Source organism: Fringilla coelebs (genome assembly GCF_963513975.1).
Source record: "Fringilla coelebs genome assembly, chromosome: 22".
Classification (NCBI taxonomy): domain Eukaryota; kingdom Metazoa; phylum Chordata; class Aves; order Passeriformes; family Fringillidae; genus Fringilla; species Fringilla coelebs.
In genome coordinates, this window is record NC_140048.1 from 7,328,120 (window position 1) to 7,353,413 (window position 25,294).

General features: G+C 45.6%; 1 protein-coding gene across 4 annotated transcripts in view; it reads right to left on the reverse strand.

The window, feature by feature from the left end:
* Positions 1-25,294, reverse strand: part of PRDM16 (PR/SET domain 16) — a gene marked incomplete at its 3' end in the record, with an annotated part of 301,271 nt that overhangs the window by 179,982 nt on the left and 95,995 nt on the right. For all 4 annotated transcript variants that reach the window (XM_084220430.1, XM_084220428.1, XM_084220427.1 and 1 more), the window contains exon 2: positions 9,787-10,136. In XM_084220430.1, coding sequence (XP_084076556.1) covers positions 9,787-10,136 — 350 coding nt within the window. The remainder of the gene's footprint in view (positions 1-9,786; positions 10,137-25,294) is intronic.

Here is a 25,294-nt window from a genome sequence, read left to right on the forward strand (position 1 = left end):
CCACGTTAAAATCACTCTCACAAGGAAAGTTTTGCTGCTCTGCTGCACCAGTTTTTAAAACTTGCTTTGAATCAATAAATTTGATTTAAATTAACAGTCCTGAAGGAGCTGAGCCTGTCTGCTCCTCGAGGACAGACACGGAGCCCTTGGAAAGGACTGGGGATGCTGCTCAGCCCTGCTGCCCTCTGCCTCAAGACAGGAGGTTTATCCAGCTCCTCACATCACTCTTCTTTTCCAAACATTTGGCTGTGGTGGCTCCCCCCCCTCCTCTTCCCTTCCCCTTGCTCCAAGTTGAAGGCAGTTCAGCACTTACGGTCATTTACAGCTTACATCCCAGCAAATCCAGAAGGTGTCTGATGAAAAAGAGGGACTAGCCAAGCATCTTAATCCCCCTGTTCATTCATGCTCTCTGTAATGTTCTTTCAGGCCTCTGCTGAGAGAGACTAGGCTGAAATGAAGGCTGATAAATTAGTCTGGAGGGAAACAAGGCAGATTCTGCTTGTAAAAGGTCATTCCAACTTTGTTCTGGGTGAGGGTTTATCTTGACTGCAGCTGCGACAGACAATGGCCGGGGCCTAAACGGCAGAAATCCAAGCTCTGCTCACGAAATTACTGTGCTGATAAGGGAGAATGGGCTTCAGGGAGATCTAAATGGGAAAAGGGAGGTGGGGGACAAGGGTGAGCTGGAGGTATTTTTGAACAGGATGGAGCAGGGATGGCACAATGAGATGTACGATTAAAGCAGAGAGCCGTCCCAAAGGGAAGGAGCCAGAGGGGGGGAAAAGCTCTTGGTGTGCTGAGGGAAAGGTCTCAGTGCTACAGAACCTGGAGCAGACAGGTTATAGAACACACCTGTGGAAACCCAGAGAATATTTCTGTGTCTGCTCTGGGGTGCCCTGACCCCCAGGACAGCACTGACTCATCCATGGAGAAAGTTTCCCAGACTTCAACACAGACTGGAATGCACAAAAGTGTGCAATAGATTATAGAGAGCAGTGCAGGTGGATCACTGGGTGAGAAATTGAGGGTTTGGGATTTTTAGGATGTTGTGGATGGGAGCGAGGTGGAGGGCACAGGGGGCTGTCCTGGGTTTCTTCTTCATGCTGCTTCTTCCTCCTTCTCCATGGCTTTGGGTGGCATTTTGTCATTGGGCAAATTTGGGACCAGTTATTGGGTTAAAAGGGAAAATGATCCAGGTGTCAGTTCTTAATTGGACAGTTTAGTCTGAACAGCCCTTGTACCAAGAGATTGTTGGCCATTTTGTGCCTTGCCAGCTCATGGTTGTGAGACTGTTTCACTGATAAATAATAAACACCTGAGTGTGAACATGAACTACTGTCTCCAGTGCCTTCAATCCAGACCCAGAGAAACCAATAACTCCCCAGCCTGACTCATTCTCCCAGTTTAGGTTTTTTGGGGATTTTTAGGATGTTTTGGATGGAAGCAAGGTGGAGGGCACAGGGTGCTGTCCTGGGTTTCTTCTTCATGCTTCTTCTTCTTCCTCCTTCTCCATGGCTTTGGGTGGCATTTTGTCATTGGGCAAATTTGGGACCAGTTATTGGGTTAAAAGGGAAGATGATCCAGGTGTCAGTTCTTAACTGGATAGTTTAGTCTGAAAAGACCTTGTACCAAGAGATTGTTGGCCATTCTGTGCCTTGCCAAACTCATGGTTGTGAGACTGTTTCACTGATAAGAAATAATAAACACCTGAGTGTGAACATGAACTGCTGTCTCCAATGCCTTCAATGCAGACCCAGAGGAACCCAGAGCTGGCACCCCACACACACCAGACACAGAGGTGGCTCTGGAAGGTCAGGGCTGCACCCCTCAGGGTCTGGACATCACTTCCAGGATTCATTTCCCCAGCACCACGTGGCCAAGAGCACGCAAAATAAACCCCAGCAAGGAGAGAGCAGGAGCAGGACACTGGGTGAGAGCACTCCTCAGTGGAAAACTCTATTTTCTTTAATAACTTTTTGTGCCTTTCTGGGTAAAGTAATTAACACAACATTTTACTTGGGCAAAATTCCCTGTTGGTGCTTCTTGCGTTGCACAGATTGAGGTAAAGAGATGGAATTCAGAACTTTCAGACTTTAGGGTCGAGCAGGAGCTCAGATGGGGTTTACTGAAGGGTTTCATGACCCTGTCTGGACCCTCAGTGCCCCAACCCCACATGAACATCTCTGAGCAGTGAGGAGCACGAGGCAGATTCCCAAAAATCCTCCTGAGTGCCTGGTACAGGCAGCCTGCAAACCCCAAAATGATTATTTTGCATTGCTCCCACCTTCCCAAACTGTCTCTGGGAGAGTCCCCAGGCTGCCCCTCCTTCAGAGCCATGCATATTTATGGTTTCCCTTCCTGATCATCTCCTTTACAAAATCCCACTGTGTTCCAGGCTCCAGCAGCCAGCCTGTGCTGGGAGAGGACAAAACCCAGGTTGGGTTTCTCTGCAGGTTAAAATTCCAGAGGAAGAAGCAGTGCCCTGAATTCTGCAGGCTTTTTGACAATGAAAAAAAAAAGCTATTTTTCAAACCACTGTGGTCACCACTGAGCCGTTCATGGGATTTTTTTCATTTTCTTTCTCCTTTTTGAACGTGTGGCTGATAAAATATTGCTTCAGGAGTTGGTATTCAGGGATGGCTCTCTCAAAGACTAAAGGAAAATATTTATTTCCTTTTTCTGCTTGTGAATCAGAATGTTCTATTTAAAGAAAGTGCCCTCTGCCGGATTGCTCATGAGTTATTACCCCTTATGGAAATAAAGGAGAAATATCAGGAGGTATTCTTAGTCATTCCCTTCCCCTGTCTCTTCTTTCTTTCCCTTAATTCCTTATATACCCATGTTTTAGCCAATGCCTAAGATAGAGCAACTTATCTTGGCATTCTTGGGCCTAAAAAAGGCTTTACTCTCTAACCCTGGCACTGGAGCATTTGGGGAAATGTCAAAAAATGGGACAAATTTCAGTTGTTTCGCTTGGATGCCATAAGGTGAATTCTTCACTTTTATCCAGAAATTATTAAATTTAACCCCCCCAAAAGGTGGAGCTGTAGAAAATGGGGTTTGTCCTGTGATTCCATCAGCTTCTCCCTCTCAATCCCAAGCCAGTCCTTGTCCCTCCTGGCGTGGTTTTAATTCCAGTCATAGGAAACAGCCCAACAATTGCCAGCACCTGCATCTGACCCTTCCCCTTCCTCGTGGTGTCCCCTGACACCAGAACAAAGCCCAGATCCTGCAGGGAAAATCAAAATGTTGATGCTCTCCCAGAGCTGCTCCTTAGGAAGGGGATGGAACTGAGCATGTACAAAGCTGAGCAGCTTCCTCACCCCAAAAATCTCATTTAAAAATAATTAAAATTAATAGAATAAAAGTTAAATCTTTAAAATATTTAGAGGTCAGGCATTTATTTTTCTTCCTTGAGATTAATTTAATTTTTCACTTAAGCTCTGAGTTTTGGTGCGAAGCAAAAGTTTCTCTGCAGTTTTATATTCACAAGTATAAAAAATTCTAACTTAGCAACTATTGAGGGCAGTCCCAGGGTGCTTTGGCATTCTGTTCTCTTCATGAACCCAGAGAAATTTTCATTTTCAGACTGATTCCAGCCTGGCAGGTGTGGGAAATTGGAATCATTCTGAAAATGAAAGAATCTCTGGGTTCATGAAGAGAACAGAATGCCAGAGCACCCTGAGACTGCCTTCCTAAAAGCATCCCCAGTTAGAATTTTACATACATGCATATAAAACTGCAGAGAATCTTTTGATGTGTACCAAAACTCAGAGCTTAAGTGAAAAAAAATTAATCTCAAGGAAGAAAAATAAATGCCTGACCTCTAAATATTTTAAATATTTTATTTCTAATTCTTTTAAATGAGATTTTTTGGGCTGAGGAGGCTGCTTAGCTTTGTCCTAAGGAGCAGCTCTGGGAGAACACCAGCACTGCATGGGAGAAGTGGAATTTCACAGAATTCCTCAGCAATTTCCCTGCCAGAGCAGGATGAGGGCTGGAAAAGAGCAATTCAGGAACTCCTTTTGCCCAGGGGAGAGGAGCTGCTGCAGTGACATCATTCCCCAGGCCAAGGAAAGGCAGAAGAGGGGAAAATGAATGAATCAGGGCAGGAAAAGGAGCAGGAAATGTCATCACATCCTCCCAGGTGAGAGCCCAGGAGGCACGAGGAGCTTTGGGGATTTCTTTGCTCATTGAAAGGACTCACTCTCCTTTCAACATCTCTGGCTGAGGCAGGGTGGACAAGGACTCACTGCTTCAGCTGGATCAGCTTTTCAAGGGAAATGAAGGAATCCCTGTGTGATCTGGGCTGGGAAACATCACAAAACCATCACAGCTCATGCAGTGCTTAAAGGCCTATTTTTAATAGTTTGAAGATAATTTAAAAATATATTTTAATTTGGAAGATATTTTAAATATTTAAGTATTTTAAATATTTAAGTATTTTTAATATTTAAGTATTTTTATTATTTTTTGCATTCAAGGAAATGCAGTACAATTCTCCTCCCAGCATTTCAGGCCAGTCACATAAAGCAAATTTCCCTGGGCACTTGGAAGTATTTCTAAAAAAGCAGAGAAAATAAAAAAGACCCCCTGCTAAAAATTTAAATTTTGCAGGAATTGGGAGGTTGGACTGCTATGAGTCAGTGACACTTAAAAGTCTGTTCAAAACCCAGCAGTTTTCCCTGGCCCAGACATGGAGCCAGAACTCTGCTGCATCCTCAGCTGCTGGCTCCTATTTTTTCCCCAGTTATTTGTCTTCCACAGGACAGGGTCTACCTTTATCCCCCAAGTAGGAAATGAAAACATTTAATTTTTCCATGTAAAGGAGCAGCCTGGCTCTGACACTTCAGCTGAGAGAAGCCTTTGTGCTTCAGCAAATAGCCTCTCTTAAAATATAAATTAAAATATAAATTAAAACAAACTGCATTTATCAGTGGTGTTAATCCTGTGAAGCAAACTGAGCTAAAATCATGACTGCTTCAATCCAGGTGCTAAATCTCCCCCCAGGATGAGATCCCCATTCTCCTCTCAATTAGGAAAATTACCAGCGCCGTGATAAATACCATTATTTCTCTAAAGCCATGGAAATCATTATGTAATTATTTTATTTTCATTTTCCTCAGCTCCCAGAGGCCATAAAGCACAAAAATATCCTGATTTATTCGGGGTGCTGGCAGTGCTGTGCTCGGTGTCAGCGGGCAGGAGGGCAATGGGAGCAGGAGAAATGCAATCAGGTCACACTCAATAATCACAGGGCTTTTAGGTGGTGTCTTTCAAGGCACACACACACAAAAAAAAAATTAAAAAAAAAAGGTGAAATGACACCATCAGCAGTGTCAGGGAATGAGGGAAATCACCCAACAGGTCCTGCACTGAATCATCCCTGGGAGGGGCTGGGGGCCAGGGTTGACACATCTTATTTATTTTTATGAGATGAGAGTGAATCACTCGCTGCCATCCCGTGTCCAAAAAAGCCCTTGAATGATAGGTGTGGTTTAATTCAAAGAATATTTTTTATAACATATCCCACAAAGCAAAGCAGGAGGCCAGATATGAGGCTGGGCTGCAGATAAGGCAGGACACGTGTTCAAACCATCAGCACCCAGCCCTCCTCTCTGCCTGGAAGGAAAAACACCAATAATAAAGATAATTAGGCAGTTTTCTTCAAGATAAAACACAGTATTCTGCATTGCCATGGATGTTTTGGGTATTTATGAGGGACTCTGGAAGTTTCAGCAACTAACACCAGGCTACACCTGCAAGGAGTTCAGATGGAAACAAACACTGAATTTCCTGAGGACTTTGAGGTACAATTCACTGCCCTCTTTCATTTTCATTTTCACAAATCTTTCCTCACTGGAGTTTGAAAAGAGAAAGCTCTTTCTGCAGTGGAAATCCTTGGGCAGAAGAGAAAGATCCACTCTCACATCAAAGCCCTCAGCAGCACCTTTTCCAAGTCCCAAAATGCCATTTGATTTTTCTTTTTTTAACACAGAAATCAGAAGGAACAGACATTAATTATGACAGGAAAATCAGCTTTTTCTAGCAAAATGAGATGGTGCTGAGGAATGACCACTTTGCAGCCAATTCCACTTCCAGTGAACTCCCAGTTTAGTCAAAGCCTGACACTAAATTTCCTGTGATGAAGGGCAAGGACTTCTTGTGCCAAAGGCAGAAGCACTGTTCAAATTAAGGAGCTGATGACTCCTAAAAACAAACAAACAAACACAAAGACCAAGTTTTCAGAGTTTGGGGAGTGAGGTGTGCACAAAAGTGGGATTATCAAGACTATAAATTACAGGAAATTAATTGAGAAATACGAATAGAGAAGAGGTTGGGTGTGAAGAACAGGTATCATCCCTGAAATAAATTTCTAATATGAGAGGCAATTCAAATGGAATATATTCTAATTGGCCATAACAAGGAGTTGTGTGGAAATCTTACACCAGCATTCAAGCCACAAGTCACTGCATGACAAAACTACAACTTCCAGAGAAATGCTGACCAAAAAACACCTGTGTTAAACTGCAGAAGGAATTTTCCTTGTGATCCTACAAATCTCAGATTTGTTGAGTTTATCACCACTGAAAGAAACAGCACATGGAAGCAAAAGCCAACAAGTTCCTGGGTGACAAAAAACTCCTCCCCTTTCCCTTTTTTTCAGTCATTGCTGAAATGACTGCCTGCTCAATTTTAGGAAGAGGATGAAAACACATCCCAAGTTCCCAAGTTCCCAATTTGCCATCAGGTAGAGTTGCTTAGAATATCTCAGGGCTTTTCACAGTTTGCCATCTGGTAGAGCTGCCTAGAACATTCTAGGTTCCCATTTCCCAATCTGCCATCAGGTAGAGCTGCCTAGAACACCCCAGGTTCCCAATTTGCCATCAGGTACAGCTGCCTAGAACACCCCAGGTTCCCAATTCCCATTTTCCAATTTTCCATCAGGTAGAGCTGCCTAGAACACCCCAATTTCCAATTTTCCATCAGGTAGAGCTGCCTAGAACATCCCAATTTCCAATTTGCCATCAGGTAGAGCTGCCTAGAACATCCCAAGTTCCCAATTCCCATTTTCCAATTTTCCATCAGGTAGAGCTGCCTAGAACATCCCAATTTCCAATTTGCCATCAGGTAGAGCTGCCTAGAACATCCCAATTTCCAATTTGCCATCAGGCAGAGTTGCTTAGAACATCCCAAGTTCCCAATTTGCCATCAGGTAGAGCTGCTTAGAACATCCCAATTTCCAATTTGCCATCAGGCAGAGCTGCCTAGAACATCCCAAGTTCCCATTTCCCATTTCCCAACTTGCCATCAGGTAGAGCTGCTTAGAACATCCTAATTTCCCAATTTACCATCAGGCAGAGTTGCTTAGAGCATCCCAAGTTCCCAATTTGCCATCAGAACATCTCAGAACATCAAGAACATCTCAGGGCTTTCCCAGCCTTCCACCCCAAGGGAAGGGCTCAGACACCAACACCCAGCAGACAGAGCTTATTTCATGAATTCCTGTCCAGCACATGAAGGGATTCATGGATGTTGCTCCCAAATGAAATTCTGAAGGCTCTTTCTGGAAGCAGAGCCCTGAAATGTCCTTAAACACTCTGAGGAACGGGAAAATTCAAGAGGTGTCTGTGAGGACAAGCAGAGAGTGTTGGGGTGGGTTTGGGGACACCTGAGGGAGGACAAAGCCCTTCCTTTGAGGTGTGAAATGTCCCTGCCACAGCAGGGGACAAAGGAGCACTGCTGGAACAGGAGAAGTGCCCAGAGAGGGAAAGTTTGCTCAATTACACGACAAAAACAAACAGTATCACAAAGTCAACGGGAATTGATAAATGCTGCTCCTATCAGAGCAGTGGGGATGTGAGGAACCTTTCTGAGAATCATGAGTGCAAATAGCAGCTTTTATCAGAATTATGAAATGCAAGGACAATGTTTTGCCAAGGTCAGAGAAAAAAAGGGTTTGCACCGTTTGACTCCTGCCAGCCAATGAGGATTGCACTTGGTTCCTAAAAATCAGCCTTTAAACAAAATAACAAACAAAAATATGCATTGAAACAACAGATGCCACCTATCAATGATTGGGTCCAAAAAAAAAAGAAAAAAGAGGATTCATCTTTCACATTGCAGCCTACAAATAATTAATCTGGTATATTCCTAGAGGAAAATTATCCTTATTTTCAGAGACACTTGGAAGTGATCAATACCTTCCTCAGCAATCTTGAGCTTCTCACACCTACAGCCCCCCTGAACCAGCCCATGTATTGCCAGTGAAATAAAAGGGATTTTTCTCCCCAAAACCCTCACTCTTTGAAGCTCATACAATGCTACCAATCAAATATTCTGCAATGATATTCACAATTGAAGCCAACACCAAGGGGAATTTCTGCGAAATGTCATTGGAGGGGAGAGGGGGATCCAAACTCAGCTGAATTACCCTCTTTTCCCTGCACTAGGATAGAAGGAAAAGGAAACTCTCCATTCAGTCATTCAACCAAACTCTGATTTTAGCTCTTCAGACACTTCCTACTGCACAGCAACAAAACACAATTGAGTTTTGTTGTTAAAACGGGAGGTTTTTGCTGTTTCCTGCACTTCAGACACATTGAAAAGTAAACAAAACAAAAACATTTGGAGCTGCTTCTCTGGGCTTCACTGGGTCTCACTGCTCACTGATTTTTGACTTCACAATCAAGAGTGCAAATAAAATCTGAGAAAATGAAAACTGTTAAAGCTTCAGCCTGCCCTTTCTGACCTCTGTTTCTGAGAAAACAGGGTTCTGTCACTGCACTGGTGCCTGCTCCTGGGAAAACCTCACAGCTCCAGCCCTCAGCTGCTTCCCACCCTGTAAATCCTCCAGGATTTTTGTGAACCAGCTCCCCCCAGTAGTGGCTGATGGAGAAAATGGGGCAGGTGACTGCTCCACCCAGGGTAAAATGAGGGAGAATTCAGCTCCCACTTTTTGGGGTAAACTTCACCTATCCTACAACAAAATCCTGCTCCCACTGCCTCTTCCTCAGGACAAGAGCCAGCAGCTCCCATGGCAGCAGGGGATGGAATGTTGGGATGGGCACTGGGGGAGAGAGAAGGAATTTTGTATTGGATAATGGGATAGCACTGTGAGCCCAGAGCAGAAATCCCAGGATACACTTCACTGTTAATGAATATTCCAGGATAATTATGGATCTAGAAATTTTCTTATCAAGAGTGTAAGAGCTAAGATGATTTCTGGGACAAGCCCAGAAAAGCAGGGAGAAAGATAAGATGGGAGCTGTGGGACAGAGGTTTTTTCCCTGCTGAAGGCTGGGTTTTGTTCAGCTCTTGGGGGAAAAAATGACTTTCACATTTCTCCATCTTTGCCTAGCAGCGCAAGAACTCGAGAACACGGGGGCCGTTAATGGCTACATGCTATTTTCCCCTGCCCAGTTAATAATGCCTGCACTGCTGACACGGGCTGGGAGTCAAAGGTAACACCCCCAACCACCAAACATGGGATTAATCCCATTCCCTCCACGCGACAACTCCCGAACACAATTTGGAAATGACAAGCGCTTGATGAAGTGACCCGACACCGTTCAAAACCAGACTTCCAAAACGGCGCTCGAGCAGGGGTTTTTTGGTGGCTTGAGAAGTGAACTTAAAAGGGATTTCTGCTGATTTTTCAATCCTTCAGGTAACAGGGGGTGGGGAAACACGGCGTCAGCAAAGTCACCACCTCTGTCCCCAGGCCACCAGGAACGCTCGGCAGAGAAGACAAAGGAACGTGGTGCCCACATTCCGCACGCTTACCTCCCATCCAAAGTTTGTTTCCTTTAATGTGCTCCTCTGTACTGCCATATAGGGTCCAAATCTTTCCCCAACTTCAATCTTCTTTTTGGCCCAAATCCCTAGCCCTGCCCCTGGCACCGAAGATTCTCTGAGTTCAAAATCTGGTGGGATTGGAATGTCATCAGGAATGTAGACGGGAGCTTCATAGGGTGAGCCCTCCTTGGGAGTGAAGTCCTCACTGGTGGGGAAGGGTGACGGAGGTCCCACAGGGATGGGGGACATTATACTGTCCTCAGTTTCCTCCTCTGCGCTTTCTCCAGCAAGGAGATCGGGGTCGGTCTCGTACATATTATTTACAATCTCGCTGTCACCTAAAAGGGGGAAACAGCAGAACAAAACACACTGAGATACTCACGTGAACATTGGTTAGTCTCTCCCCCGGGGCAAAGTTTGGCTAAGCCGAGCTCAAATTCTTCTAAAAGGGTCAAAACCTCCCTGGAGGAGCTCGGGTGGAGCTGAGGTAAGGGGCTGATCGCCATGGGGTGAGGCTCATTGCAGCCTGCTGGGTTCTGTGGGATCAGGGGTTCTCTGCTGTCTGCAGAGCTTTTTTTTCCCCTTCTTTCCAAAACCTCGGTTTTTGTGGCCCAAGAAGTGAACTCAAAAGGGATTTCTGCTGATTTTTAAATCCTTCAGGTAATGGGGGTGGGGAGTTACTCGGGGAAACCTCAGTTTTGGAAAGAAGGGTAAAAAACCACACAAGAGGTGGCTGAGGTTCTCTTTAGCCACTTCTTGCTTTAACTGGCTCAGTGCATTTTGTAAAAGGGGTATCAAAATTTCAAAGGGCAATCATCAAAAGATGGGCCTTGCACACTTCCAGGGATCACAGCTTCTCTGGGCATCTCCATCCTCCCAGGGAAGAATTCCTTGCTAATCTCTAATCCAGCCTTATTCTCTGTCAGTTTGAAGCCAATCCCCCCTTGCCCTGAAATGAAAAACCAAAAATAAATTAGGGTAAAATCCAAATTTGGCAAGAAGTGTTTGGGGTTCCTGCTGAGTGTGTCCCACTCCAGCAGCTGTGGCTGTGAGCTCCCAGCTGCAGCTCAGCCATGTACCCCTGCAGGTGTAACAGAGCATCACTGCCTTGTCACCACTGAATCCTGGAGTGGTTCAGCTTGGAAGGGACCTGAAAACCATCCAGTGCCACCCCCTGCCATGGCAGGGACACCTTCCACTGTCCCAGGGTGCTCCAAGCCCTTTCCAAGCTGGCCTTGGACACTTCCAGGGATCACAGCTGCTCTGGGCACCCTGTGCCAGGGCATCTCCACCCTCCCAGGGAAGAATTCATTGCTAATCTCTAATCCAGCCCTACTCTCTGTCACTTTGAAGCCAATTCCCTCTTGCCCTGAAATGAAAACCCTGCATACACAGAGGGCAACAAAGTTTGGGGATTTTTCCAAGGGGAATCAATTTCTAAGCCAGGCCATTCATGTAATGAAAACAGAGCTTTCTCCTCCAAAAAGCAAAAAAAAAAACCCAGTGGTGGTGGGGGAGCAAAACATGAAAGGGGGAAAAGAAAAACACAATTTGTCACCCCACAGAAGTAGCTGGAGTATTTTGGGAGCAGGTTTGCCCAGGAGGCAGCAAGGGCGTGCTCAGCAGCTCCCACCACGACACAAACCCAACAACGGCGCTCTGTGGGCACAGTCCCCTCCTGATGGCACCAGGGGGGAGCAGCACCCCACCAAAATGACATTTTTCACTGGCTCCCAGCTAGGAACCATCAGGGAAGAATAGCTGGAGAAGCATGGCTCGAGGTGTTTATAAATCATCTCTTTGCTAAGCTCAGAATGCACCTTCTGTCTGCAAGACACATCTCCCCCTCTATTTCTTTTTTCTTTTTTTTTTTTTTTTAATGCCTAATAAAGATTTTCTGAAGTTCATGCCTAAGAAACCCGGTGGCAGACTCGACTAAAGAGGAGGATTTTGATTCCTCTGCCAAGATTTTTTTTTTGCTCCAGCTTTTGGAGGAGAACAGGGAGCTGCCTGCTGCAGTTGACATGGGTTTCCTCTGCTAGAAAGTGCAGCCCTCCCTACTCAAACATGTCACCAGAACCAAGCTTTCATGAACATGAGATACTCCATCATCCTGAAAATATTTGTGGTTGCAGTAAGTGTTTTCTCACCCGGTATTAGCAAGTCAAATTATTTTCTGCTCTATGATTAGCCTCTTTTGCACTTAAGGAACAGGAATTCCAACTGAGTTGAAGAGCAAAACTGGGTTTATTGGAGCACAACCTGAGAAAATTTCCAGAGGATAGTATAAAGATACCTTACTACTGAACATGGTTAATTTAATTTATTCTATGGGACAAGCAGGGCAGTACTGATTAAATTTTAATCAACAGTGAAGCTGATCCTTCCTCTGACTGACCTCATATTTCAAGAGGAATCACCAAAAGACAGGTAAATATGGTTTTTTTTTCAGTTGTTAAATGACCAGGGACTGGCAAGAGGCATGAAATGACAATGGAACAACAATTTCAGGTCGTGATAGGTCTGATACCAGAGATTCCAGGTGCCATCTGTGGGAGCTGAATCCCAGCCAGGCAGGTGTGGGAACGTTGGGTTCCTCAGTGCTGAGTTCAACAAATTGTACCCAGCACTGATTAACAGCCAGGGAAAACCTGTGCTGTGCCCAAACCTGGCCCTTTTTTCATGGATTTCACAGAATCCCAAAATCACTGAGGTTGGAAAAGACCTCCAGGACCATCCAGTCCAAGCTGTGACTGATCCCACCCTGTCACCAGCCCAGGGCACCAAGTGTCACCTCCTTGGACACCTCCAGGGATGGGCACTCCAAACCTCCCTGGGCAGCCCTGCCAAGCCTTGAGCATCTTTTCCATGGAGAAATTCCTGCTGATGTCCAAGCTGAGCCTCCCATGGCCCATTTCCCTTTGTGCTGTCCCTGTTCCCTGAGAGCCCAACCCCACCTGGCTGCACCCTCCTGCCTTGGAACTGGGGAGAAAAAGCCCCCTGAGCCTCCTTTTCTCCAGCCCCACAGGTGAGGGAGCTGATCTCCTCCACAAGTTGTGTTTATTCTGGGGGAAATCCAACAGCTGGGGCTCAGTATTGATTATTCCACAGAATTTTCCAGATTGTCCCCACTGAACCCCTTCTCCCCTGTGCGGCTCCTCTCGGCTTTACCCCAAATATTCCACAACTGGTTAAGTTAAAAAAACACATTTAAAAAAATTTAAAAAAGCAGAGAACATCTGATTTTCTAGGAACAACCCCCAGCTCTCCTGAGCTCCATCCCAACTCAGCTGGGGGGCCCTGGAGAGCCGGACGTGGTGACAACAGTGACAACCACCCTGTGCCACATCTGCCCCTCTGGAATGCCTGCCTGGGTGAAAAGCAGCACAGAAATACAACTTGACCTTATTGTTATTGTCATGAAACTAAAATTAGTCCCTGAAAGCTCCCCGGCGAAAGGAGGGGATAAAAAGGCTCATTGAAAGGTTGTTTCCACAGATAATCAGATATGGGCAGACGCTGAAAATCTGTGTGACACCAATGAGGGGCTGGCAACAAAGAGAGGGATGGTTTAGTGGTGGTGAGAGACCTCATGAATAATCTATTTAGCTGCTGTAATGAAAGCAAAAGCGAGGCTGATGGTAAAGGGAAGGGTGGTAGGGGAAATAATGAGTTAGGGTTTGGGGTGGGTTTGTTGTGTTTGGGGTTTAATATGGTTATTATTGGTTTTATTATCGTTGTTGTCATTATTCCTGCTTTAATTATGGTGGTTGTTGTCAGATATCTGATTCTGCTGTGGAAATGCCCAATTATCTAAAATTGACTGAGTGTTTTTTACACTCACAGATTGCAAAGAGCTTCTTCCACTTCTTCGCTGGGAACATTTAAAGGACACCTCAAGAATTAATTGCAGTGCCTGATCACCAGCACAATCTTGAGTTTCACCGACCTGGATAATTCCACGTTTGTGTGAGACCCAGGTATTTTTATTTTCTAAGCAAGGAGGCCAATGCCAGGCACCCACTGAACTCACACTTTGCCTCAGGCCCAAAGGAAATATCCAAGCAGAAGAGTAGAAAATACAAATATTCACAGAGAACTTTGACTTTGTAGCTAAGAATGGAACCACACAGGCACAGACCAACAGGTGCTTTTTCCTTAGGGATTAGCTGGGTGTTGGAAGGGTTTTTACATCATTATCCAAACTTTGCAGCTCATTCCTAGCTGAGTTTAAAATCATATGTGAGTATTAAAACCTCAGTGCTGCCTAGAACTGCTTGTTAAGTGTATAATAATAATAATAATAATAATAATAATAATAATAATAATAATAATAATTTATCAGGAAAATATTAATTAGGCCAGGACTTCCCTGGGATTTGTTTCCATTTTCTGGCTCAACAGAAAGACCTCAAGCATCTTTTCCAGCCCAAAGAGGGACATAACACCACCTTTACAGGCCCTTGGATATCCTGAGGTTCCTGCTCTGTGATTTCCCTTTAGAAACATTCCCCAGGGAAGAGAACAAACCAATCAAAGCAAACCAAATCAAATCAAACAATTCCTGATCTAACGGATGGCGAGGAAGGCAGGTAAAATTTGAGCAATATCTTGAGGGGCACTGAGCAGCCTGGTTTAGTGGGAGCTGCTCATGGCAGTGGGGTTGGAATTGGATAATTTTTAAGGCCATTCCAACCCAAGGAATTCCCTGATTCCATGATTCTTTATTTCACACTTCCAGTGAACAAAATCACCTACATTTCTAACTCCGGGGTGACATGATTCTGTCTCCATTTCTATGGACTCAGGCCAAAAATAAACTGATTTTTCTGACCCCTTTGTAGGTCATAGGAGCTGGATCAGCTCATCAAAACCCAGCCCTGCTCAACCAGGAAGGAAATATTCCCTTAAATCACGTGCTTAACTGCTGCTGCCAGGTTTCATCACCTCGGGGTGCTGTGCTGCTCATCTCACCTGAATTCAGGTGAATTCTGAGCAATACCTGCTCAAAACCCACTGGGAATTCTGCAGGAGCCTCTCCCATCCCTCTGTGCCCTGCACAGGGCAGGAGCTGACAGCAGGCACAGCCCAGAGCTGGGCAGACACCTCCCTAAATCACAAAGGGCCTTGGAAAGCCCAAGGAGAACCCACCCCAAAGTGCCTCCAGCACAGAATGATCCCAGTGGTCAGATTGCCACCTGATGGCCACAGCTGAAATACAATAGGAAATCCCAAATCCAGGCCCTGCTCTGCTGGATCTGCCCGGCAGGACCAGCCCAATAATCCAGATTTTTCCTCAAGGTGGTGGGAAATGTTGGTGTCAATCAGCTCTGGAGCCAGTCCTGGCATTCCTGAGCACTGGGAGTCTCTAAGTCCTTTAAAACCCAAATGAAATGAGCAGAAATGAGAATTCTCCCTAAACTTTCACCCTCCTCATGGATCCACACTTTCCTTCCCAGCCTTTTCTCCCTGCTGGGTGCAAACCTGAAGCTGCAGCCAGGGAAATGCCTGGGTTCCCAGGGGGATCTCACTGCTGGATGCTACAAACACCAGGCACACTTTCCCTTAGCCTTGTGTGATGAAAGAAAAGTGCCTTTGTGGGTAGGATTGTGCAACACCCTCTCTGGAAATTGGTATGAAATACTTCTGCCAGAAAATATAGAAATTAGTGACAAAATGTCATGAGAGGAATTATTCCTCCTCCATTAAGGATGGGGTTGAAGCATTAAATGCTTCAAGGTGATAAAAAATGGCTTTTCCCTCATCCCTGGGCAGTATTAATGAGAATGCTGAAAGGAAAGGACCACAATCAATCAGTTGTTTAAGGTTCTCAAGCCCACCACCCAATTTCTTCATCCCATTCATCGCAAGAACCTTTCTCCTCCACCTCCATCCGAGCTGTGCTGGGATCTACAACGTTTGCTGGTCTGAAATCAACACATCCAGCAGCCAAAGCAGAGCCTGGCCATGAGGATCCCCCCGAGCAGCTCCTCAGACTGCAGAGGATGCTCTGACAGCTTTCCCCCATCACCTCCGGCTGCTGCCAGAGCCAGAGGAAATTCTGCTTTAAATGGAAAATGTCATTTTTATCTCTTTTGTTCACTCACAAAAACCCCTTCATTTTCACCAATTTCACAGTTGAAATAAGGCTTGGGCAATAAATATCCAGGCAGGGAAGTGGCCACGAGTGGGAAGTGGTTTTGCCCCCGTGCCACAGTGCCAAGGGAATGTCACAGGGGCTGTTTGTGCCTTTGAGAAATGGGGCTGCTCACACAAACCTTTACTCAATTTTTCACTTCATTGGGCACTTCTGCTACAACTCACTGTGGTTTTGCCAACTTTTCTGAGCATGTCTAGAGATACTCAAAGCTTGGAATTCTAGTATTCACCCCTTTGGATTCTCCTGAATCTCGTGCCTTTAACATGACACGGACACAGCAAGCACCTCAGATTATTTCTCTGAGGAATAATTCTTTTTTTTCCTTAGATCAATCATATCCAGAGCTTCTCACAGCTCCCTGGCACCTGAGAAAACCCAAAATGCTACAAGTAAAAGGAATTAGGGACAATCAAAATGGCTGTGGGTGAAATGTGGTCTTCCCTGTTCCCTGGAATGGTGGCACAGCTGTGACAGAGCGAGGCACAGGTCACAGCTTGGTCCAGCTGACAAGTTCAACCCCACTCAGTAGGGAAAATCCAGACCCTGCCAACCTGAAATTGTTGGGCACTCGGTCAGATCTGAGCTGATCCCACAACAAACCCACCAGCCCAGCTCCTGCAGACACCCTAACTCCACTCTCAGCTTGTTGCCCTTAAAACAGGAATGTGGGAAATGGATTTATAGAAAAATTTATTACAACTATTTCTATTTCCTTTAATACAAATATTTCTCTTTCTCTTCCACACTACAAAGCACAGGATTTTAGGAATGCTCAAGAAGCAGGAAGGTGCTGATGGGGTGAAAAGGATTTTGGAGGTGAGTGATCAGGAACCCTTCCCTGAGTGACCGAGCTGCTCCAAACTGTGCTGGCCAAGCTCCCTGGAGCCCAGTGACAGCCCCAAACGCTCCCATCTGCCAGGCCACACATGGAAATTTTTATTTATAGCTGCCATTGAAATGAAATCTGGAGGAGCCACAAGTTTTAGCACAACCCTGTGTAAGATTCCAGACAGGAACGAGCTCTGAGCATTCCCAGCACAGGAACCTGCCCCAGGTACTGCCGAGTCTGCCTCTGCTGCCCAAATCTTTGCAGCTGGAGTTTAAGGACAAAATACATGGAATTTCCCTGGGTCTGGCTGAGGCAGAACTGCTGCAGAACATGTGAAAAACCCAATTTTCTGCTGAAGAATACTCAGTACTGCAGAGACAGTGAGGGATGAGGCAGGAGGGGGGAGGCAGGACGGGGAAAAGGAAGAAGGACTCGTATAAAAATTAAACCCTTGGAAAGGCAGCCCCTTTCCCGTGCTTCCTTTGTATATTCATTTTTCAAGTTTCACGTTTGTGCCCTGCTTTGCCTTAGCTGGAGCTGCTCCTCTCGAGGCAGCTTCAAGTCCTTTTATTAAAAAGAAACAGAAAGCAGATCCGAAAGGAGCAGCGAGAGCAGATGAGGACTGAGCAGAGTTAATCGGGTGCATTTTTCAATAAACATTCTAAAAGCAGTTGCTGCAGAACTTGGCTGTGAGTAAAACAGGTATTAAGGATTTCAAGTACCTTTGGTTTTAAGCAAAAAAAAAAAAAAAATTAAGTGTTTTCTTTTATTAAGGGATTTCTGCTGGCAGAAATGAAGAATAAAGCTCGAAACAATATTTCAGTGTGTTCCTTAATACCCATTTTCCTCTAGTAAAACCAGCAGGGAAAGTGTCCAAATTACTCTGCTCTAAATGCCAGTATTATATTTCCAGTAAAAGTCTGGTTCAAGCAGGCATCAAAAATATTTCCACATAAGATCCTTTCAGAATCAAACTCTGCAGAGAATGTTGCTGTTTCTGTTTGTTGTCCGTAACTTCTCTTCACCTGATCACCCTGAATCCCCAATTTTGTTCTACATTTGAATTCAAGCTGACATTTTTACAATTTGTGCTACGTCCAAATATTGATTTGATCCATATTTGGATGCAGTAGACAAAGTTGGTTCTTTTAAGCAAAAAAAAAAACAAAAAACAAAACAACAAGAAGCTTTGCTATCTTACTATTAAAGGAGCTGGAAAAAAAAATATCAGCCTTTGGGATTTCTGTCTCTGAACTATTTTTGAGATAAAAGCTCCAGTGAAGTGTCAGGAGATATGTACAGTGCGTTACCAGAGCGGTAACAAACATTTGGGGAGCAATAACACAACAGCAAAAAAAAATCCAGGGAAGGAAGAGAGGAAAGCCTGGAGAAAAGCTCCACTCGGTGCAGAAAAATCCTCATTGCCTTGCAGTGGTTTGCTTATTTTTCCTCCAAAATCCCTCCCCTTTAAAAATCTATAGAAAGGCTCCAACCCCGCTGAAAACGCAGCAAAGTGGAACTTTGGAAACGACCGCGCGAGGAAATTCTCCGCTGGGAGAAACGCTACCTAGTTAGAATAAATAAAGAAATGAGCTCGGGCTGGCCCTCCAAAAACCACCAGCCCGTGCTGGAGATTTCTCTCGGTGCTGGATGTCAGGCCATGGAGCGAGAATAAAGCGTTTGTGAGCCTCCAAAAGGAGCCCTCGCCATTGGAATTCACGGCTCTGCCAAGCGCAGCCTTTGGGGCCGTTGTCACCGTCTCATTGTCATTCCGCTCACTGTGGCTTCCCCAGGGTCCCGAACAGGAGTGCTGGCATTATTAACAGGGCAGATTAATAGCAGAGGGGAGAGGCATTTTCACAAACAAGCCAAATATTAATATTAATCGATAACAATTTCCACTTCCTGACGGGAGGCGCGCAATCGGCGCGGGTGGAGAGGAGGGAGGGCAGGGAGGGGATGGAAGGGGACGGTGCCCACGGAGTTGGGGAATGAAAGGGGAGCAGGGAATCAATGCAGGGCACAGGACGGAGCCGTGAGGTGGGTGTCAAAAGCAGGGCTCTATTTTCACAGGCACACACAGGCACACATTTTAATGCCACCAGATAAGTGGGATTTGCCTTGCCCCGGCCAAAAAAGAAAAGATTCCGGGGAAGCTCGCTGGTTTTGTGTCGGGGAAGAAACAGCAGAGCTCTGCAAAAACAGGGGGAAAATATCCTGGATCTTAGTTTTGCCCTCCTGAGTAAGGCTGCACTCTGCAAACCATATTTTCCTCAACACTCAGAACACCCCACAGATATTTTTTAAATTCAGGTCTGTCCACACATACCAGTTTTCTATGTTTGTATTTCAAGCTCTTTTCTACTACCACCCCTCCGTTTTAAAGCCAAAAAAATCTGTAAAACTTCTTCCATATTTTCTAATGGGTCAGCCCTGTTTTTTTAAATTCAGTCTTTAGAATTCTTCATCGTTATTTCACACACTCTTTAATGACAAACAGCACAAGCAGAATGCACAGGGATTTTGCCAGAGAGTTTCCAACTCACAATATCAGTGAAACCAAATCCAACCATTCCAGCTCAAGACCTTTTAGTGCAGACCCCACTGGGTGACTGAGCCGAGTCCTCCCCAAGCTTTGAACAAACAAATGAGTTTTTCACTCAAAGACACATTTTTGCTGCAGCCTCAAAGTTCAGTTGGGCCCAGGAATGTTTCTCCCAGACCTGGAAGTGAAGATCTGGGTGAAAACCCCTCCTGGAAGAGAAGGGGCTGCCCAAGCTCTGCCCCACACAGGGCACACAAAGGGCTCTCAAGCTTTGATCTTTGGGCTGGGCTGCTTTCCTCACTGTGACCCACAAGGGCGAAGCTCCTCGGACTAAATCTGAGCTGGGAGAAAAGGATTGTGCTCAAAAATCAGCTGGAAATGGCTTTCCCCCTCCTCATGGGTTCACTCCCAAAGCCCATGGAATGCTCTGGGCTTTTACAGCCAGCCCCTGACTCATTTTGGGTTTCATTTAATGCCACCACACATCCCAGCCTGCCCTGAGCCCACCAAGCCAAAATATATTTGGGACTCTGCCTGCACCCATCCATTTGTGTCCATCCAGCCAATTCACATTTCACCTGTCACATTCTGACCATGTAAATAAGGAAAATTCAGAGGTCTACCAAGCATTTCCCACCACTGGGCTGAGGAGGTTCCTGATATTTTGGGCTGAGGAGGTTCCTGATATTTTGGGCTGAGGAGGTTCCTGATATTTTGGGCTGAAGAGGTTTCTGATATTTTGGGAGCAGAACTGAATTCCTTTCCTTGGCCAAACACCTTTCCTCTGGCTACCAGTGTCCTGATAATTGTAGAAATGTTTAATTACTATGAAAAATGGAATTTTTACTGGCCAAGTGATGACAGCAAGAAAGAGCTGGGGGTTTTAGTGCTGTTCTCTGCAAAGATCTCTCCATTTCTCCTGCCCTCATCCCGCTGAATAAATGATTTATTTCAATAAATGTTTGCACTGGGAGCACCTCCACAGAGCTGCTGTTTGGGGCACTTTTCTCCTGGCCACTCAAGTGCTCTTTTCTCTCTGGGAACAAGAACCTGACAAAGAGCTGAGCGTGTGTTTAATCCTCCTGCCTTTCCCCACTGCAGTCTATTTACAAGTCACTCCTGACAGAGAAAGTGCTCCCAGAGTTTGTCTGCAAAATGCAGGACAGGAGAGATGGGAGGTTCAACAAATGGCAGGGGGAAGAGACAACCCATAAAATCCTTCCCCAACACCGTGAACAAACCCTGGTTCCTGGGAGAATCCCATCCTCTCCACAGGAACTTTGCCCAATTCCAGAGGACTCCACAGTTGTTTTAGACCTCCTCATTTCACAGCCACACCACAATATCCTCCTGGCTTAGCCTGACAGATCCATCCCCATTCATTTTAGTCTGATTCCAGCAGATTCTGGGCAGCAGTGGAAGCACAGAGGATTTGGGGCTCTCCCAGGGCACTCCCCACATCCAGGCAGAGCCTCTCATTTCCCTCTCCTCCTTCCGAAGCGATCCTGGGCGTCGCACCCACCACCTGGCCCTATTTAAAGCCACAACATTATTCCAAAAAAAGGATTATTTATACTAAAAACACTCCTGGGACTACTGTATTTGTATTTCAGGGCTGCTGCATCCCCTATTTCCTCACTGCTCTAATATGGCCCCAGGCAGAGCGGCTGAAATGACTTGCGATGCCACTGTAATTTTTATCAAGGCTTGTTCCTGGTAAAAAGCCTCTTTGTTTCAAAGAAATGTGATTTGGCCTTTTTCCTCCTCTGCTCTATTCCTTGGTTAATATACCACTTCCACTGGCCCCGGGGCTAAGAAAGGTATTCCATGGAATTGGTCAAATCTCACTGTTTTTCTTCTAAATCACAACTGGCTCTTTTTTTTTTTTTTTTTTTTTTTTTTTCCTCGACCATTGCTAAGCACTATCTAAGCTGACAGTCTGAACTTGAGATTTTATTTGTGCCTTAACTCTTCAGCTCCTGGTTTTGGAGCAGTCACATGGTTGAAGAGATGCACCAAAGCTGCTCTGGCAAAGGAGGGATTAAGGGCAAGGCAGGAGGAGCAGCTCTGGCTCGTGTTATTTATTATGCAAGGCAAATTTGTCCATCTCTGTAAAAGTATTTTCATCCAGATATTCACTTATTATAAATCTGAACACAGGAGTGACGTATGTGAAATTCCACAAAGTTGAAATTTGGAGTTTTCAAAGTCTTTTTTCAAAAATAAAAAAGGCTCTTCGTTTCTTATCTCCCACAAAGAATTTGGTTTTAAACACAGTAACGCTTAACCCAGATTTGGGATTGCCTAATCAAGTTTTAATTTAGTCTGTCTCATTGACAAATAGGGTGGATTTTCCAATGAAATATATGCCAAGTGTTCAAGTACACTCATAAAATATCCCTCGAAAGCAGAAGCTGCAGCAGGAGCTCTTTGTTGACCTGCATTTATAAAATGCCCACAGCCTCATAAAGTGAATAATTATAAATGAGGAAATCCAGTATTTTTTTATACATCTCTAAACTGGTCCTGCTTGGAATCCAGTCCTCATTTGCCATCCCTACCACACAGAGCAGAAGAACAATTGACCTCAAGGGGAAAAAAAAAAGCATCAATATCCAAAATACTGTTAGAGGAAACGGGAGTTAACACCCTAATGGGATCTTCAACAATTAATACAAATCAGCACCTTGCCTTAGTGTTTAGTCAGAGATCATCACCCTCCCAATTAGCTGACAATTAATAATCCTTTATGCAGGAAGTTTTTGCTGCTGTTCAGAGATTTAGACACATTTCTAAACTTTGCTAGCCATAAAATTATACCCACAAAAAGCGGATTAAAATCACCAAGATGACTTCATGCTTTATGGATCACCAGCAAATATGTTTACATTAAAATTAAATGCAGACAGGAAAATCAGTTCATTGAAGGAAACACCACCCAAAAATATGAAAGTCCTTATCTCCCAAGACAGCACCCATACCCAGCTGTGAAAAGTGAGGCATTTTTGAGTAGCACAAATATTTCTCCTCGTGTTCAGCAAGGGAACCTCTGTCAGAGCAGCTCTGCACAAACTCCCAAAAAATCAAGCTGCAGGATCTCTCCGTGCCCTGGCTGCAACAGGAGCCTGGGCACTTCAACATTCCCTCCAGGAGTGCACTGAGGACTTTTGTTTGTTTGTTTGTTTGTCCAAACATTCCCTGTGTTTTCCTTCCCTAATCCCTCTGTTTTTCTGCTCCCTCCACAGCCAAATGCATGGAAACTCAGGGAACCTTAAAGGTCCCTTGCAGGTCAAGCGTTATTTTTCTTCATATACCTGACTTTAACTGGTGGAATTGCTTGAAGATTTCCCTCACAAGTTTGATAATACAAACGAGGCCTCAGAGCAGGGTTGTTTAACTCTTGTTTTCTACTCAGGACCAGAATTTTCATCAGTCAGCCTGGCAAGAGTATAAAAATTACAGCTAAGGCAGGCCAGGAGGTGATCCAAGCTCCCTGAGAGGAGTGCAGCCACCTGCAGTGGTGCCAAACCCCATCCCCAAGGGACTCCAGCAGCATTCCCATCAATCTCCCTGGAATTCTGAGGGGCTGGGGGGCTGCACCCCAATCCTGTGAGCAAGCCACCTGCTCCAGGGATTGCACCTCAAAAATCAGCTCACTGACAGGAGCCAGCGCTTCTCACCAGCGCAGTCAGAGCTAAAACTCCTCGCAGAACCAACCCAAACTCTTCTGTGATTACCTGTGAGCCAGAGCTCACTAATTAGCAGGTAATTAGGTACCAGTCTGGGATGGAGAATCCCAAAATTCTGCTGCCTCTGCTGTGCCAATCCTTCCTCTCCCAGCTGGTCTCCAAAGCCACCAGGCACCAGACCAAGCCCTCCCACCGGACCAGTCCCTGGCTGGGCTTGGTGTGGACGGGGTAGGGAGCTGATGGAAAGGCAGAACCAGCCAGCCCTGGGCAAGCTCAGAGGTGGCTTTGCCAAAGATCCCTGCCAGAAAGCATGAAGGCAGGGATCCACCACCTCTCAATATTAAATATTCATTTTTTCCCCCCACTAAACCTCTTTGTTTCCCGCCTCCTCTCCCTCTGGAGCCCCAAACTTTCAGCAAAAGCCTCGGTGCATCCGAGCAAACCCCTCGTGAGCGCCAACAAAAGCCCCACCACCCCTTGCCACATCCCATCGCCGCCATAATAAAGATGTTTACACTTTTAACCACCGAATAAAGCGCTCTAATTCCGCCCAGCCTGTCCCCTCCACTCCGCTCCCTTCACTCCACGGCTTCATTTAGCGGGCCGGCGGTAAAAAAAAATTCATTAATTTTTATTAACAGGGAGAGCCATTTGTTCCCTGTGACAATATTTGACTTGTCGAAATGATTTTCACCTCTGCCATGAGGTGCTCGCTCCCCACATACATCACCCGATTACTCCGGGAGCGGCCAGAGTTGCAGTCATTAGCCAGTGAATTAACGACAATCCACAGCGCTATTAATCACACTGACAAAAGCGTGAGCTCGCTGCTGACCCGAGCACGGCTCTGGGACACGAGCACAGGCAAGGAGAGCACAGCCACGGGGCTGGGGAAGAAAGGAATTTTTTGTTGGGTTTTTGGAGTTGTTTTGTGGTTTTTTTTTATTTTATTTTCGTCTCGCGGTCTTCTCGCTGAGCTGCTGAGGCAGGGGGAAAAAGGAGAGGGGAGGGATGGTGGATAGGAAGGTAAAGCAGCTGTGGTCTGGGAGGTGAGGGCACGTCCTGCTGGTCCTGACGTCCCTCCTGCAACTTCCAAGCAGGAGAGGCTGCAGGAATTTGATCTGGAATCCGCCGCGCTTTGCTAGGGACAGTTTGGGAAATTCTGGGAAGCACAGTTGGTTTGAGCAAAGCTTGATCCTCAAGGCCTCTCCTCTCTCTCCCTGCAAATTTCAAGTATCACTGAGGTTGGAAAAGACCTCTAAGGCCATTGAGTCCAAGCTGTGACTCATTCCCACCTTGTCCCCAGCCCTGAGTGCCACCTCCAGCCCTTCCTTGGACACCTCCAGGGATGGGCACTCCAAACCTCGCTGGGCAGCCCCTGCCAAGGCTTGACCACCCTTTCCATGCAGAAATTCCTGCTGTTGTCCAAGCTGAGTTGTCCAAACTGCTGGTTTCAAGATCCCAGAGCTCTCAGGACACTTGGAAAGAAGCTCTCAGTGAACATGGCAAGGAGCACTCATTGTTTTCCTGGAAAGTGGCTTCTGATTTCAAGCTTCTGAGCACTGCACAATGTTTAGAGAAGAAAAACCCCAAACCCAAACACGACAATCCATAGAAAACAGGATTTTCCCCAGTGGCACAGTTCCTCAGGACAGAGCTGCAGCAATCCAGGACAACATGTGGATATAACTGCAAGTTTTAAATCCAGAAGTCATCAGAAACAGCTGAGAAGGGGAATCTGGAGGAAGAGCACACGAGGAAGGGGAACTCACACGAGCTCTGGAAGAACAGGGCAAAGAATGAATCTTTGCAGTGGTTTGAATGTTCCTGCTGTACTGGACAATCCGTGGCAAGGAAAGCACATTCCTGCAGCCTTGCCCTGTCCCATCAGTCCCCAACTCCCACCACAGCACTTCCAACAGTGGGACCATTCAGCTCTGGGAAGATGATAAAACTGTGGTGAGAATTCCAAAAATCCCCTCCACAACTTTTTACTGCTGGGTTTTTTTTTTCCTTTTTTTTTTTTTCCTCCATTCATGACCTAATAAGGGATTTAAGGGCGAATTTTCAGAAGTGCTCAGTAGGTTCTTCCCCCCAGTTCTGCAAACACACACAGCCAGGTGCTGTGAGAGATGGTCATTCTTTCTTCAGAGCCAGATATGTTTTCTCCAAGAAAAATCTCTTAAAAATCAAAGCAGGGATCAAGAACCCACCAGAGATTTAAGAAAATGAATTTTTAGAAAGAGAACTTTCTGGAACAATTTCCAATAACT